The sequence below is a fragment of the Gavia stellata genome, chromosome 9 (assembly GCF_030936135.1).
Source record: "Gavia stellata isolate bGavSte3 chromosome 9, bGavSte3.hap2, whole genome shotgun sequence".
Classification (NCBI taxonomy): Eukaryota; Metazoa; Chordata; class Aves; order Gaviiformes; family Gaviidae; genus Gavia; species Gavia stellata.
Window position 1 is genome coordinate 26,479,176 of NC_082602.1, and position 13,016 is coordinate 26,492,191.

A 13,016-nucleotide genomic window follows, 5' to 3' on the forward strand; every position below is an offset into this window, starting at 1 on the left:
GGATGCCCCAACCCTGGAAGTGTTCAAGGCCAGGTTGGACGGGGCTTTGAGCAACCTGGTCTAGTGGAAGGTGTCCCTGCCCATGGCAGGGGGATTGGAACTAGATGATCTTTAAGGTCCTTTCCAACCCAAGCCATTCTGTGATTCTGTGATTTCTGTAGGATGTCACTTGAGGCCAAGTAGTGCGGTCTGAGAAATAATGGGAAGCCAAAAGTATCTCATGCAGTTATTAATAATCTGTGCAGGAAGATATATTAAACTTCCTTCTTCAGAGTTCAAATAAATTTTGGAAGTTTAAAGGTCAGAATAGGACTTGTATGGATGGGTTACCATCCCATGGACTATTGCTCATTTGTGTGTTTGGGAGACAGTTCTGCATCCCTTCAGGAGAGTTACGGTACTGGAGTACATGAGTCCCAGGCAAATCCAGTGTGGTGCTGACCTTGTTTCAGTGAATCACTGAGTATTTGTCTTTAACAGAGAACTTATGGCTTAGTGTGGTAGGGCACGTGCATATGTGCACGTTTTGTACAAGCTATTGCATTTGCTTATGGTCTGCATGTCTGCATCTGATTACCCTCAGTTGCCTCACAGCATCTTTTATTTTGAAAGCTTAAGAACAAAACCAAATTCTACTTTTACTGTTTTTAAAGATTTGTTCATCTAAAATAACCACAGTCTGAGACACACACCAAAAAAAAAAGTTCCACAAATGTCCTGCAGTGTGGGAGCTAATACAACTGCAAGTCCTATAAAGTTTTTAGGCTCTTCAAAATTTTGCCTTCTCCCCTCCTGGAGGGTGTTTGTCTGTTCTCTACACACTGGTGATTCCTAATGATAACAGGGTTTTCTTCAATTTACTGTAAATGAAAAGTAGCTCAGCTTACTGGAATCTGAGTCAGCCAAGGCAAGTTATGGCAAATAAAGAGTACCTCTGCCTCACCAGTGTGTCCTGCCACTGAACGCTGTTATGTCTGTGGTCTTTCCGGACTTCCTTACATTGAAGACATTCCTGTTTCTGTTCTCTCTTGCCCTTGCAGTAGTACGTATGCGCAGGTGTGTGTGTGTACCTCCTTCCCGCTCTACTGCCGCAGCCCCTGGGGATTCACAGGGCAAAACTTGCTGCTGTGGTGCTGAGTCCCACAGAGAGCCTTTGCTAAGCGCGGGGAGCAAGGCTGTGCCGGGCTGGGTTCAGCCACGTCGTGCGCCTCCTGCTCTAATTAGAGGGGAAAGGATAAAGTGTCATTCGTTTGGCATTGTCTTGGTGGTGCTACAGGGTGTGTGAGAGCTGAAAGGCAGCAGTGGAAGATAGGTGAAGGAGGGAGAGGGAGCAGGCAGAGTAAAAGGTGAACTTTCCTGGGAGCAGGCAAGCACATTGCCTGCCTGGGAAGCAGGCAGAGCTTGTTTTGAGGCCGCATTGTCTCTTATGGGAATTGGTTGAGGTCTAAACCCAGCCCTGGCAGCAGCAGCAGCAGCTGTACTTTCTGTTCGGAGCTGCTGAGAATGGATCCCAACTAAGATGTCATCCCAGGATGTTGGCAATTAATGCTGTGGCAATGCTTGCTGTTTTCTGTTCAGCCAGGCTTCCCTGTAGGCCATTCAGATTTCCCTGGCAGCACTGTCAAACAATCCCTGTCGGTCCCCAGCTCTGCGCTGATTCTCAGTGCTTTGCTTCTGTTTTAGCAGATATCTCAGAAGAGAATAAAGCTGATTTGAATTTCCTGAGTTGTGGTTGCCGCTCTGCGGGTCACGCTGCAGTGCTCTGGCTCGTTTAGAAAGGGATCAATGACTTATAAGAGCCTCAGAGCATCCCTCCCACATGCTGAGAGGAAGATGGGACAGAAACATCCTTTCTCTGAGGAAGGAAGAAGCTGAACCTCCTTTGCCCTGGGCTCCTCCAACCTCCTGCTCAGGCTGCCCTTTTAAGGGAGGAAGAACAGCACCTCAGCCCAGACACATCTTTGCTGGCTAAAGATGGGGTAAAGCTGTGCAGTGCCCCAGCTGACAGTCTATACTGATAGGGTTTTTTTGGGTTTTTTCCCCCCTTCAACATCAATACTTGCGAACATTCTAAAACAGGCATGCAAATTAGGCTGCCTTAAGCCAGCTCGTTTCCATCAGCCCCTCCTTGATCTCCAAGGGATGCCAATAGAGCAGCACTTCTTCCCCTGAGGAAGTGCTCTGCAAACCAGCTGAGATGCAGATGATGAGTCCCTTTGCCCCTCCCCAAGCTCTGTGCATTGTCCAGAGCCCCCGACTGTGTCTGTGAGCAGGGGCCCTGGCTGCAGGGATGGAGAAGCACATCCCACCAGAGCCTCTGCCCAACGAGGTCCTCAGGGCCCTCTGGGCAAGTTTGGTGACTCCCACATGCTTCCCCAGTCACTGGAATGAAAAATAACTGTGCTGACAAGTTAAACCTCATCATGCCAGCTGATTTGGGTCCTCACAGAGCACTGCGGAGGGTTCCTGAAGGAGCCACATGCTAAATCTCACTTAGAGCATCGTTTGCATATGTAGGATCGGATGTATTTTTATTTCTTTTTCCACAACTTCTATTTCTGGGTGAAACAACTAATTTTATGTTTAGGATATAACAAAAGAAAATCCCAGCAGATTTATTATTTCTCAGCTTTTCCCATTACGTTTTCATAGAAGCCAGTTTCCCCTGACGCCAGAGGAAGATCTCAATGAGGAGCAGTCTTTCAGGGAGAGAGGCAGAAGGAAGACAGTCTCTTGAATGCTTAAATCTAAGTCAGGACTGCTCTGCTCCTGCCCCCAGCCACAAGCTTCTGCCTCTGCTCTTAGCCAAAGAGCCAGTTTAGGGAGGTGATCCAGCTGGAAAAAAAAAAAAAAAAAAAAAAAAAGGAGTTGGCTCAAGGGAAGGGGTAGGAGCACATGGAGGAGGGTGGGACTGCAGCCACTGCAAATTACATCAGCTTAAACTGCTGTGCAACCACACCCTGAGTGCTTGTGCTTATCTTTGAGCTGCTCAAATCCTTTCTTGAATGGTCATAAGAACAGGCAATGCTCTTTCTAGGGCACAGTGTGCGCAGCTGGGCAAGGGGAGGAATGTATGTGGGTTTTAGTCTGGCAACGGCTTCTTAGGGAACAGATTTTGCAAAGCGCTGGATGCTCCCACAGTCTCTTGACTCCAGTGGCAAGGTCAAACTGGAGGGTAGTAATAATGAGCGGAGAGATCTGCTCCCGTTGTGCGTGACACAGCTCTGCTCTTTCCTCAAATCTTCAAAGTTTCTGTCCCGCAAGCGGTGGGACTTCTCGCCTATTATGAGGTGACCCAGATGTAAGCACTGAGATGGAGATCTTGCTAGTGCCACTGAGCGGTAGCAGAAGTGACACCCCTTCAGAAGAGGGGAAAACGAGCCCGGTTGATTCGGTGCCAGGGGAGAGGTGACAGAGGTAAGAGCAGCCCTTCCTCGGTGTAGCTCAGCCCTGAGTTTGTTCAGCTCAACATTACCCCCTTGTGGGGCATAGGTGGAAATTCAGACTAACGCCAGTTCCCCTAGCAGGTAGGTGTCTGTCCTGTGGAAGTTTTGGCTGTAGCTTAGGGCAGTCTTGCTGGCAACAGATGCACGTGTCCTTGAGAAAATGCATGGTGTCTGAGAGCATCCAGCTGCTTGTGGTTGGTGTGCGACACCTTCCTAGGCCCAAACGGTGGTTACATGCTTGGAAAAGTCCAATTTGCAAGGGAGGGAGTTTGTGTATTTTGCTAATAGAGAAAGCTACGCAAAAGCTTTGACATTGCCCACAGACCTGTGTCTCCTTGCACGTTTGTCCTTTACTGAACACCCCAGCACGTTGACAAGCAGTGGTTGTCCAGGCACTTTGCAAATGATGAACTCTTGTAAATGATGAGTCTCTCTGTGAGCTGTTTTCATTGTGTGACTCCTTGGTAAGTTTGGAAAGGGATATTAAGTTTAGTTATTCTGGAGTTTGTTATCATTGACATATAATAGGTAGACTGTCATGCTGTGCTTTATACAGGTGTATACACTATATTGTCATAAATACTTTGAGTTGGTATAAACTGGAGCTAGCACTGAAGGAGGCAACTCTACATACCCCAGGCTGCTGATTTCCACCTCTGTCTTGCCCTGCTTTCTGCCTGCCAGGGCCACCTAGTAAAGCAGTGGGGAAGGAGCAGGAGTTCAGACCAACCTGCTATGGAAAAGGTTTGTTGCAGTTCAGACCAGCTCCCTGATTTGGCTCAATGGTCAGTCACCCTTAGCTCACACATCAAAGCATGGGGGCCAGAGAGTGGAAACTGTCCGCGAAGGGGGGATATGCAGGAGCTGCTGATGGGTGGGTTGAGCCAGGGTGGGTTCCAGCTCAGATTCAAGCCACATCCAAAAAAGTCTTGGGGTTTTGGATCTTTTCAAGCAGGAGAGGGTCGACAAAGGGATTGAGACAGATGGCTCAAACCTGAGTGGAGTGAGTGCCAAATGTGCCTGGGATGATCTCAGCCGGCCCCCAGAGGATGACGAAGACAGCAGGAGCATTTGCATTGGGACCCAGCCTCGGCGGCTCTCTGGGAAAGGTAAGAGGTCCTGGACCAAGTCACTGTCACGGCCTTTCGCCTTGTTTTCTGATGGGTCTGGGCTGAGTCATGCAGCATCTTGGGGTTCATAACAAACACCACAGTTACTGGAAGGTTCAGTACGTCTCAGGGGAGTGAAATGAATTTTGGTGTGGCCTCTTTGAGGAAGGCAGGAGAGAGGAAAAGAGATCTTTGCATTGTTTTGACTAAATGCTTCTTTCTAATCTAAATCTGCAAAGTTAAACTGAGCATTGGGTGAAACCAGGACTGTAAACACCTGCAAGGTGAAGCAACTGCATTTTCCCAGGCTGTGTTTCCTTATTAACATTGTCACTTCTTGGGCGGCAAGTTGGACTGACACTGCATATTTCTGTAGCTGAGCTCAAGTGATTCTTGCAAATACGGAACTCTTGAAAGAAGAAGTAAAATATGGTGGAGTTCCCCTTTGCAGTGAGATGCCATCTCAGGGTACAGATGTCATAGCCATTACACATGCTTGAAATTATGCATGTTATCTTTCAAATAGGTGAAGCAATGTAAAATTTGAGGGCTTGAGATTTCCTGGAATTAACGATGGTTTCCACAGGAATGGTATCTTCAGTCCATGGTAAAAAAAAAAAAAAAAAAAAAAAAAAATTAATATAGGGTTCCTTCTGGCTTCTGTGCAAATATTTTGAACTGCACTGGATCTAAAAAGGCTATTTTCCCTCAGCTCTGCAAATGAAAAGCCCAAGACAGGTATACATGGTGATATTTGTATATCCTTCAAAAGATTTTGAAATAATTTGGATATTTTCTTCTCTACCCAATTCCCACATTTCTCAAAAAAGTTGAGGAAACGTCTAAGAAAGGTAGAAAAGCATCCTATTAAAGTATTTGGCCATTAGATATTATAGGAAAATGAAAAAGTAAAAAGATGGCATCTGAACTGCATAATTTGCCGTTTATTTTCGAATGTGAACTTGAGTCTAAAGTTTGCCCTGCATAAAATTCCTTTCTTTTGTGAATCTTCTTGTAAATTAATGAACAGATTTGCAAAGCCAATTGCAAAAACTGAGGAACCTCCTTGCACTTGTTGGTAAGGGAACAAATTATGCCTAATGGGAAAAGTGACTTCCAGCGCAAAGGCTGGAAGTGTCAGGAGGTTCTGAGAGAGCTGCAGAAACAGCAAACACCTCATTTATAAAAGGATACTCAGAATTTCCTCATCAGGAGGGCTCAGTACCAAAGGTTCCAGCTCTCCTTGCCTGATGTAACATCGCAGCCCAAACCAAGAGGATTCAAGCTGACTTTATAAAGTGAAATAACTCCTGAGGTGCAGGAAGAGCTGTTAAGAATTCTCCTTAGCATCTCTTCATTTCTTTCTGAAGGGGAAGAGTTTAGCTGAAACACAACATAGAAACAGGCCTTTCAAAAAAAAAAAGCTGACATCTCCTTGTGTCTGTGATGTTTCTGGGGACTCTGAATCATGTTAAAAAAAAATTCTCTTTGCAGATACAGAGCAAATCAGGGAGACTTTGCGGAGAGGGCTTGAGATTAACAGCAAACCTGTTTTACCTCCGATAAATGCACAAAGGCAGAATGGGTTGAACCACGACCGAGCACCGTAAGTTTCACCCTGCACACTCAGATGGTGGGAGGAGGAAGGCTAAAGAGCTCAACGTGGAAAATGAAGTTAAAGCTGGGTGGGAAAAGACTTGGCAAGGGGAGAGGAAGGCTAGCAGCAAATACTTGCAAAGCACAAGGATAGAAGAAGAGTTGTTCAGGTTGGGTTAATAGGCTAGTACTCAGGAGGGCAGATTTTGAGAGGGGTTTTGGACAAAGCTTGCTAATGCAGAGTGGCTCTGACCATGTTGTGTCGAACCTGCTGTTCCCTGTGTACAGTGTTTGAAATCAGACTGAACTGAGCCCTATAAAACGTACTGTGGTGAACAGTGCTATGGTATCCAAAGAGCTAGGTGGCATAGATGAGTGTTTGCTGATATTTTTGCCTGAGCATTTTGTTTTCAAGCTCATAATTACAAACCTTTTGGTTAAAATGTTGGTTTGTTGGGGTTTTTTTTTAAGTGACTTTGATCTTGCCTTGCTTAAGCAGGCAGGTACTGGCAGTAATCACATGCCAATACCACCCTGGTCTCTAATAATTAGTCTGTAGACTAACAGGTGATTTAAGTGGGACTAGGTGGGCCTGTAGGTCTCCTCATTTGTTACTTTTGACTTCAGTGAATTGATAGGAAATTACCTGTGGTTTCAAGCCATGTGAAGTATCTGCACTTCTGTCCTTTTGGGTTTCTCCCCTTCCCCTCTTAGGCTTATTTCAGTTGCTAGTTAAATGTCTTCCCATCAATTTTAATGTTTTCATCTAAATGATACAGAAAGGCATGCATCTTTGCTGCACTCTTTCATCTTGGTATTTCCTTTGGTTTCCTAGTCTCTGATTAATGTTTGTGCTTTCTTGTTCCAAGAGTAAAGATCATCATGAAATCAACTCTTTCCTGTAGTGCCAGGCAGGGACAGCATCCTGCTCTGTTTCAATTCCTGTTTCTTTCTCAAGTCAAGCATTTCATGAAAAAAATATTCCTCATACTTGGTTAGGATCCCTGATGTCCTTTCTTGTTCCGTTTTGTGGGTGACTTCTGATTTGCCTTACGTATGAATGTTTCTGAGTTGCCTAATCATGTGGGGGAAGTATGTCAATTGCTGATGCTGTGTACTAATAAGTAATATGAGATATTGGTGCTTATATAAAAAAAAAACTCAAGTGGCTTTATTACTGCTTTAGGAATAATCATACTTTTGTTATATAGTAATTACATGGAGCCAGATTCTGACCTGACTCAGATTTTGAGTAGTACTTCCCTGCCTGAAAGTTGCTCCCATGGGACCATTGGTTGGTCCTGTTGGCCCCACTAAAAAAATAAAATTATACCATCTGATTTGCATGAATCACATCCAGCCTTGGAAGGCTCAAAAGTATTGAGCAGGATTTCTCACAGATGCTGGACTCCTGCATGAATCTGCATGCCCAGTAAAAGCTCTGAGTTCACAGTGATTGGGGATGACAGAAACATTTGGGGTGTGCATCAGGTCAGGGAGGCAGCTGATGGGTAAGTCTTAATGCTGGGAGGCAGTTGTTGCTTAGATAAGAAAGCTTTACGTTATTCAGGGTAAGATAAACAGAGGTACACTCAAGACAGAGTGGTGAAAGGTTAGCAGATGTGTAAGATGAAGCACACAAATATTTACCTGCGTTTTTAACTGTTCTGAGACAGAGAGGAAGGCAGGTCAAATTCAGAGCCTCATATCCGTGACAGTGCTCTTTGTTGCAAATCTCTCACCTGTAGCAGCTGCGCACCCACCCTACCTGAAGCCTGAGTGGTAGGAATGGCTGGTTCCCAGTGTTTGCCTCCTAGAAGATCAATACATTTCTGAGGTCTATGGTTACCACTGTGGAAACGGATAGCTAGCCTGTTTCTCCATAATAGCAATTCAGTTAAGGAAAGAGAGCTATCAGCTGTGTGCTTGCCAGTGGTTACTCTAGTGATAGTAGAGGGATAGAGGAGATCTCAACTTAAAATAGCAGTGTGTCCTAATACTTTCTCTTCCATCTTACTAACTACTTTGAGAGGAGTTTGGAAAAGGTTTTTTCTACTTGTGCAGTGGCTTCTCTTCGCCAATTCATGTAGCAGATACAATGGGACTTGTTCAATGCGTTGACCATACTGAGAGGGGTGGTTTGTGCTGGAAAGCAGTGTCACAACCTCTTAACTAACTGGTACTTAAATGAGACCTGATGATTACCCGTACTGTAGCTAAAACTTACCAGTCAACATATTTTCCATCACAGTGTGGTATAGATGAAGCAGAAGAAGATGATCTTATTCAGGTCTCAGCCTTTCTTAATACACTGTCTCAGCGTGTGGTATGCGTTTGAGCGAAGTTGCTCAACGTGCTATTAAGTACATGAGCGTGATCTGGAGACTCTCGTCGCCAGCTGCTGCAGAGGGATGTAACTTAGGAGTTGGACTTTTGCATGTAGTACTATATCTACATCCATGTTCCCTACAGATACCTGCAGTGGCAAAGGCTGAGACACGAAAGACACAAACCCCAGTGCAGATACAGTCATTTCATAAGACTTAAAAGCACCTGGGATGAAGGACAGCTCTGCACATAGATCTAGTCCTTCTGGTGCGATCCTTGCTTGGGCCTGGTGGGTCTGAGACTCAGTTCTGTCCTTCACTGTAAATCTTATATAATCAAAGGCAAGTCATTTAGCTATTGAGCTTCAGTTCTGAATCTGTAAAATGGGACTAATAACAATGTCATCTTCTTGAGGCACCACAAGGATAAATATGTTAACGATTATGAGGTGCTGGCTGATGGGAAGCAGGCTTTTGTGTAATCATATCCTGCACTGTACACACCAGACCATAAAATATCAAACCCATGGTTTGTTGCAAGGGTCCTCTAAATAATTGGTGCATTGGAGGTTCCTCGGGAATTTGACAGAAACGCTCTTTCGGGGCATGGCAAATTGTTCCAAATCTACTTTCCATAGGGAGCACTGCAGAACCCCAGGTCGTCAAATTTGCACCCAGCTGACATTAGGATGTTAAAGTCTGAGACAGACCCTAATGGCTTCATGCAGAAAAGGAATGTGCTGTTTATTTATCATAGATTTGCAGCCACCGACTGCTTTCCTAGTAGCTTTCTTTCCTTTCTTTTATCCTAACCCTACCACCCACACACAATAATCTATCAGGGTTTAAAGCAGACAACCTGTTCTGCACTCAGCGTCACAAAATACTATCAGAAACACTCAAACTTTCAAATATTTATTTGTATAAAATGTGGAGGATCCAGATTCCATACAGATTTTCCTGTCTTGGTGTAGTTAGTTTTCAGTGCTTATGCAAAAGCCTCACATTGTTTGGTTGCAGATAGGGCTTGATTCAGTGTTCTGGCTCCAGCAAAGCACACACTTACATGTTAAGCATGCATATTACCAGTTGTCCACTGTCCCAGAGTCCTGAAAAAAAAAGTTCCTTTGAGAAAAAGCTGTTTTCTGTCAAAACCCTGTTGGGCAGCTGTAGTACTTTGATTCATTAGTGTTATTACTGTAGACTGTGTAGCCCTTTTTCTCCTAAGGATATGAATAAAAGCATTCTTAATGCTTTAAACTGCATGGGACATCTGTTTCTCAAAATGACTGTTAGCTCAGTTCATAAGCGGCCATTAAATCAGTTCGTACGCATTAAACAAAAGAACATGTAAATTAATCTTTGGAAACATGACTAATCATTTCGACCATAGGTAACATAATACTCTTGATTACTGCTTGGAAAAATGAGGCGTGTATGAATACAGATGTACTTTACAGTGGCACATTATTTATTTCTTAGGACCCATCAGCTGTAGGTGCTGTTCAGACAGACAGAAAGGCAAGGCTCCTGGTCTCCTGAACTGTGCAGATGCACTCTTGTTGGATATGGCGAGCTCTTGCCAATGAGTAACAGTTAGATATCAGACTAAACACTGGTGCTGTTAAGGCCTCAGTGGGCTGGAAGCTCCAGATGTCAAAGATCAGTGACACTTGTGGAGTCTTGCTTCATTTGCTATCTAATTTCTTGACGTAGTAAGTTCTGGGGCCAAGTCTTTAATTGTCCCTAGCAATTAGCTCTGTGCTCTCCTGTGAGGTAGGTGAGTAGTATCTCGACTTTACAGATGAGGACAGAGGAGTTAATTTGCCACAGTTGCAGTGAGAACCAGGGTTGGGATAGGGGAATTCTTGACCTTTTCCACCCCTCAAGGGTCCCCTTGATCATGCAGTGTTGCTGAAAGTGATGTTTTTCTGCCCCTTGGCTGACTCAGACTGTTCTGCTCCTGTCAGCTGAGGCATGGAGCAGAAACCTAGAGCTAGCACGCTGCATTACTGCACAAGTTGAGGCTAAAATTATCAGTAGTTGCTACATTTTGTTGTACTAGGATTCAAGTAATGCCCAGTGTCTGAACGTGAGGCTTGAGTGGTGGAAAAAGGTCTCCCAAGGCTGTGTTACTTTGACAAAACACAAGGCTTTTCCAGTGTCTCTCTACTGTTTATCGCTCTCCCCCTTCTCCAGAAGGATAAAGTGGAGTGGTTCAACATGCCTGATTCCCATGTTTCTGTCTGGGATTTCCCAGATAACTGTGCGTGCGCTGGTACCCTCATGCACAGCAGTCATTTGTCCAGGGACCCACAACAGATGCCCCAGAGACCTCAAATGCCATCTGCATTGAATTTCCAGGCAGAAAGACAGGTTGAGTCTAGGGGAATGTGAACATACGGTATCTCTGTGCCTGTGTGCTAATTCCATCCAGCCCTGAACAGTTTCCAGCTGTGCCGTGTAATGAAGGCAGGTTCCTGGCAAACAGAGCAGGGAACAACCCTCTGGCAGGTGGGGCTGGCAGGACTGTCCTGGCTGTGACCTTCTGGTCATCTCGGGCTGTTGCCCTTTCCTTGTGGGAAGACAGAGGAGTTGCGTCACTCCAGAAGTCCTCCGGGATAACCCCAGACTGTCACACGGTGTGCCTGGTTTGGAGCGCATGAGTAACAGTGGCACCACTTGCAGGACTGGAGTCCACTGCTCACGTAGTTCCTCTGACTCGGTAAATAGGGCATGCTGATTCCTCCTCTAAGTAAGTAGCGTTGGGTTAACGAACATTAACAAGCTCCATCTGAGCAGCATTTCTGAGGAAGCTCTGACGGTAATATCAAGATGTAGGATTTGCTTTGAGCCGAGTCTGCACTTTGCTTCTCCCAGTTGCACTGGGTTTTGATTGCTGCTTTACTTGGGCGGAGGGGAGCTGTTGTCTGTGTAGCTGGTTTCCTGTCTTCAGTTTTTGGAGGCAAACTTTTACATAAAGGGGAGCATTTCAGCATTCTCTGAAACTGTCTGGTTCTGGCTAGACTTTCTGATTCTGCAACCACTAAGCAGTAAGTTTCCAATCCAATCCTGCTTATTTAGGCATGCTCTCTCATCCAGACGCCATTCAGTGGTGTCTTGCTTGAGTAAGGAATGCTGAATAGGGGGAGGCAATATACTTTAGGGAGTGTCTCTCAGCATGAGGCTGAGTGCTGGGTGACAAGCCTGCGAACTAGAAAAGCAAATGTCTGGAAAACCAGTGTCAGTAGAAGTGCAGAGCGGTCACCATGCTAATAATTTGCACTTCTGCATAGCTTTCCCCATCTAAGAATCCAAAAGTGCTTTGCAAACATTGACTTAATCCTTGCAACACCCCTACATGGAAACATGTCTCAGTTTTACAGACAGGGAACCTGAAGCATAAAAAGAGTTGTTTGACTTTGTCCATGAGTCTGCAGGGTGCCAGTGGAACAGCCTAAATCTCTCAATCCCAGTTCAGCTGCAGGTCCGGAACAGTCTGGCCCCTGCAAGCACTGACAGTAGTTATTATGCAGCTTTCCAAAGGGATATGTGAATGGCAAGAAAATTGTTGCTACTGGCATTGTTGTTGGAGCCCTTCTGTGCCAGGAAATGCACTCAGAACATCTTCACTGTCCGGTTTAACCAGGATGATGATCATCCAGGTCTGAGCACTCAAGCTAGCCTTGTCTCAGTGTGACCCCAGCAGGAGCTGTGTAACCGTGTTTTCCCTGTTTCTGCACTTGCCTCTGTGCATCTGTGACGTGTCCTGTGACTCTGTGTGCCAAGATGCTTAGGGCTCTTTCCCACAACTGCTGGTTTGCCCTTCAGGGGAAACTGTGGGAAAGACACTGGAAGATTGTCAGCACTAAAGTGATCTTTGACCATATCTTCATTAGGGAGTGAGGAGGTTTGAAATAGCCACAGCTGGAATGGGAAGAAAGGGGGGGGGGGGGGGGAAAAAGTGGTCCAACCTTTCTCTCCCAGCTGTGTAAGCTTGCACTAATAGTTTGCATTTGGTAACTCATGGTGCTATGTTTTGTACCAAGGAAGCAAGGAGCAGTGACTGTAACTCAGGTTAGTGATGCAGTGGGCACCCACTTCTACAAAGAGACCCTGCCGTGGCCAGCTTCCAACAGCATGTTTTTTGTGATTTCGGTACCTGGGAGGGTAACTTGGAAATGCAGTGAAATTATGCTCCATGTCAGCAACAGAGCTTGGAAGGGAACTGAGACCTCCTTCCGTGACAGATCCATGAGATCAAGCACTCTGATCATAAAGCAAAACGCAAATGCAAGTATAAATAAACCTTTCTTAATCCGATCAACCTGGTTATTCTTGAATCCCATAAAATAACTGCCAGTGGGGTTGCTTGAGAAGAGGTTGCCATAAACATGACTTATAAGGAGGGGACATCCAAATTTTGCGCAACCCAGTGATTGCATTGGCGATTTTCCAGGATCCCCATGGGCTGCTGCTAATTGGCCTAAATTAAGCAGGTTGCAGCCACCCTCATCTTTAATACAAAGAGAGGGCCC

General features: G+C 45.3%; 1 protein-coding gene across 2 annotated transcripts in view; it reads left to right on the forward strand.

Moving 5' to 3' along the window:
- Positions 1–13,016, forward strand: part of SUFU (SUFU negative regulator of hedgehog signaling) — a 94,395-nt gene that overhangs the window by 56,168 nt on the left and 25,211 nt on the right. The window contains exons 7-8 of one of the 2 annotated variants that reach the window (XM_059821125.1): positions 4,399–4,555; positions 6,050–6,161. In XM_059821125.1, the coding sequence (XP_059677108.1) occupies positions 4,399–4,555; positions 6,050–6,161 (269 nt within the window). The remainder of the gene's footprint in view (positions 1–4,398; positions 4,556–6,049; positions 6,162–13,016) is intronic. The other variant, XM_059821126.1, reaches the window with a different exon arrangement.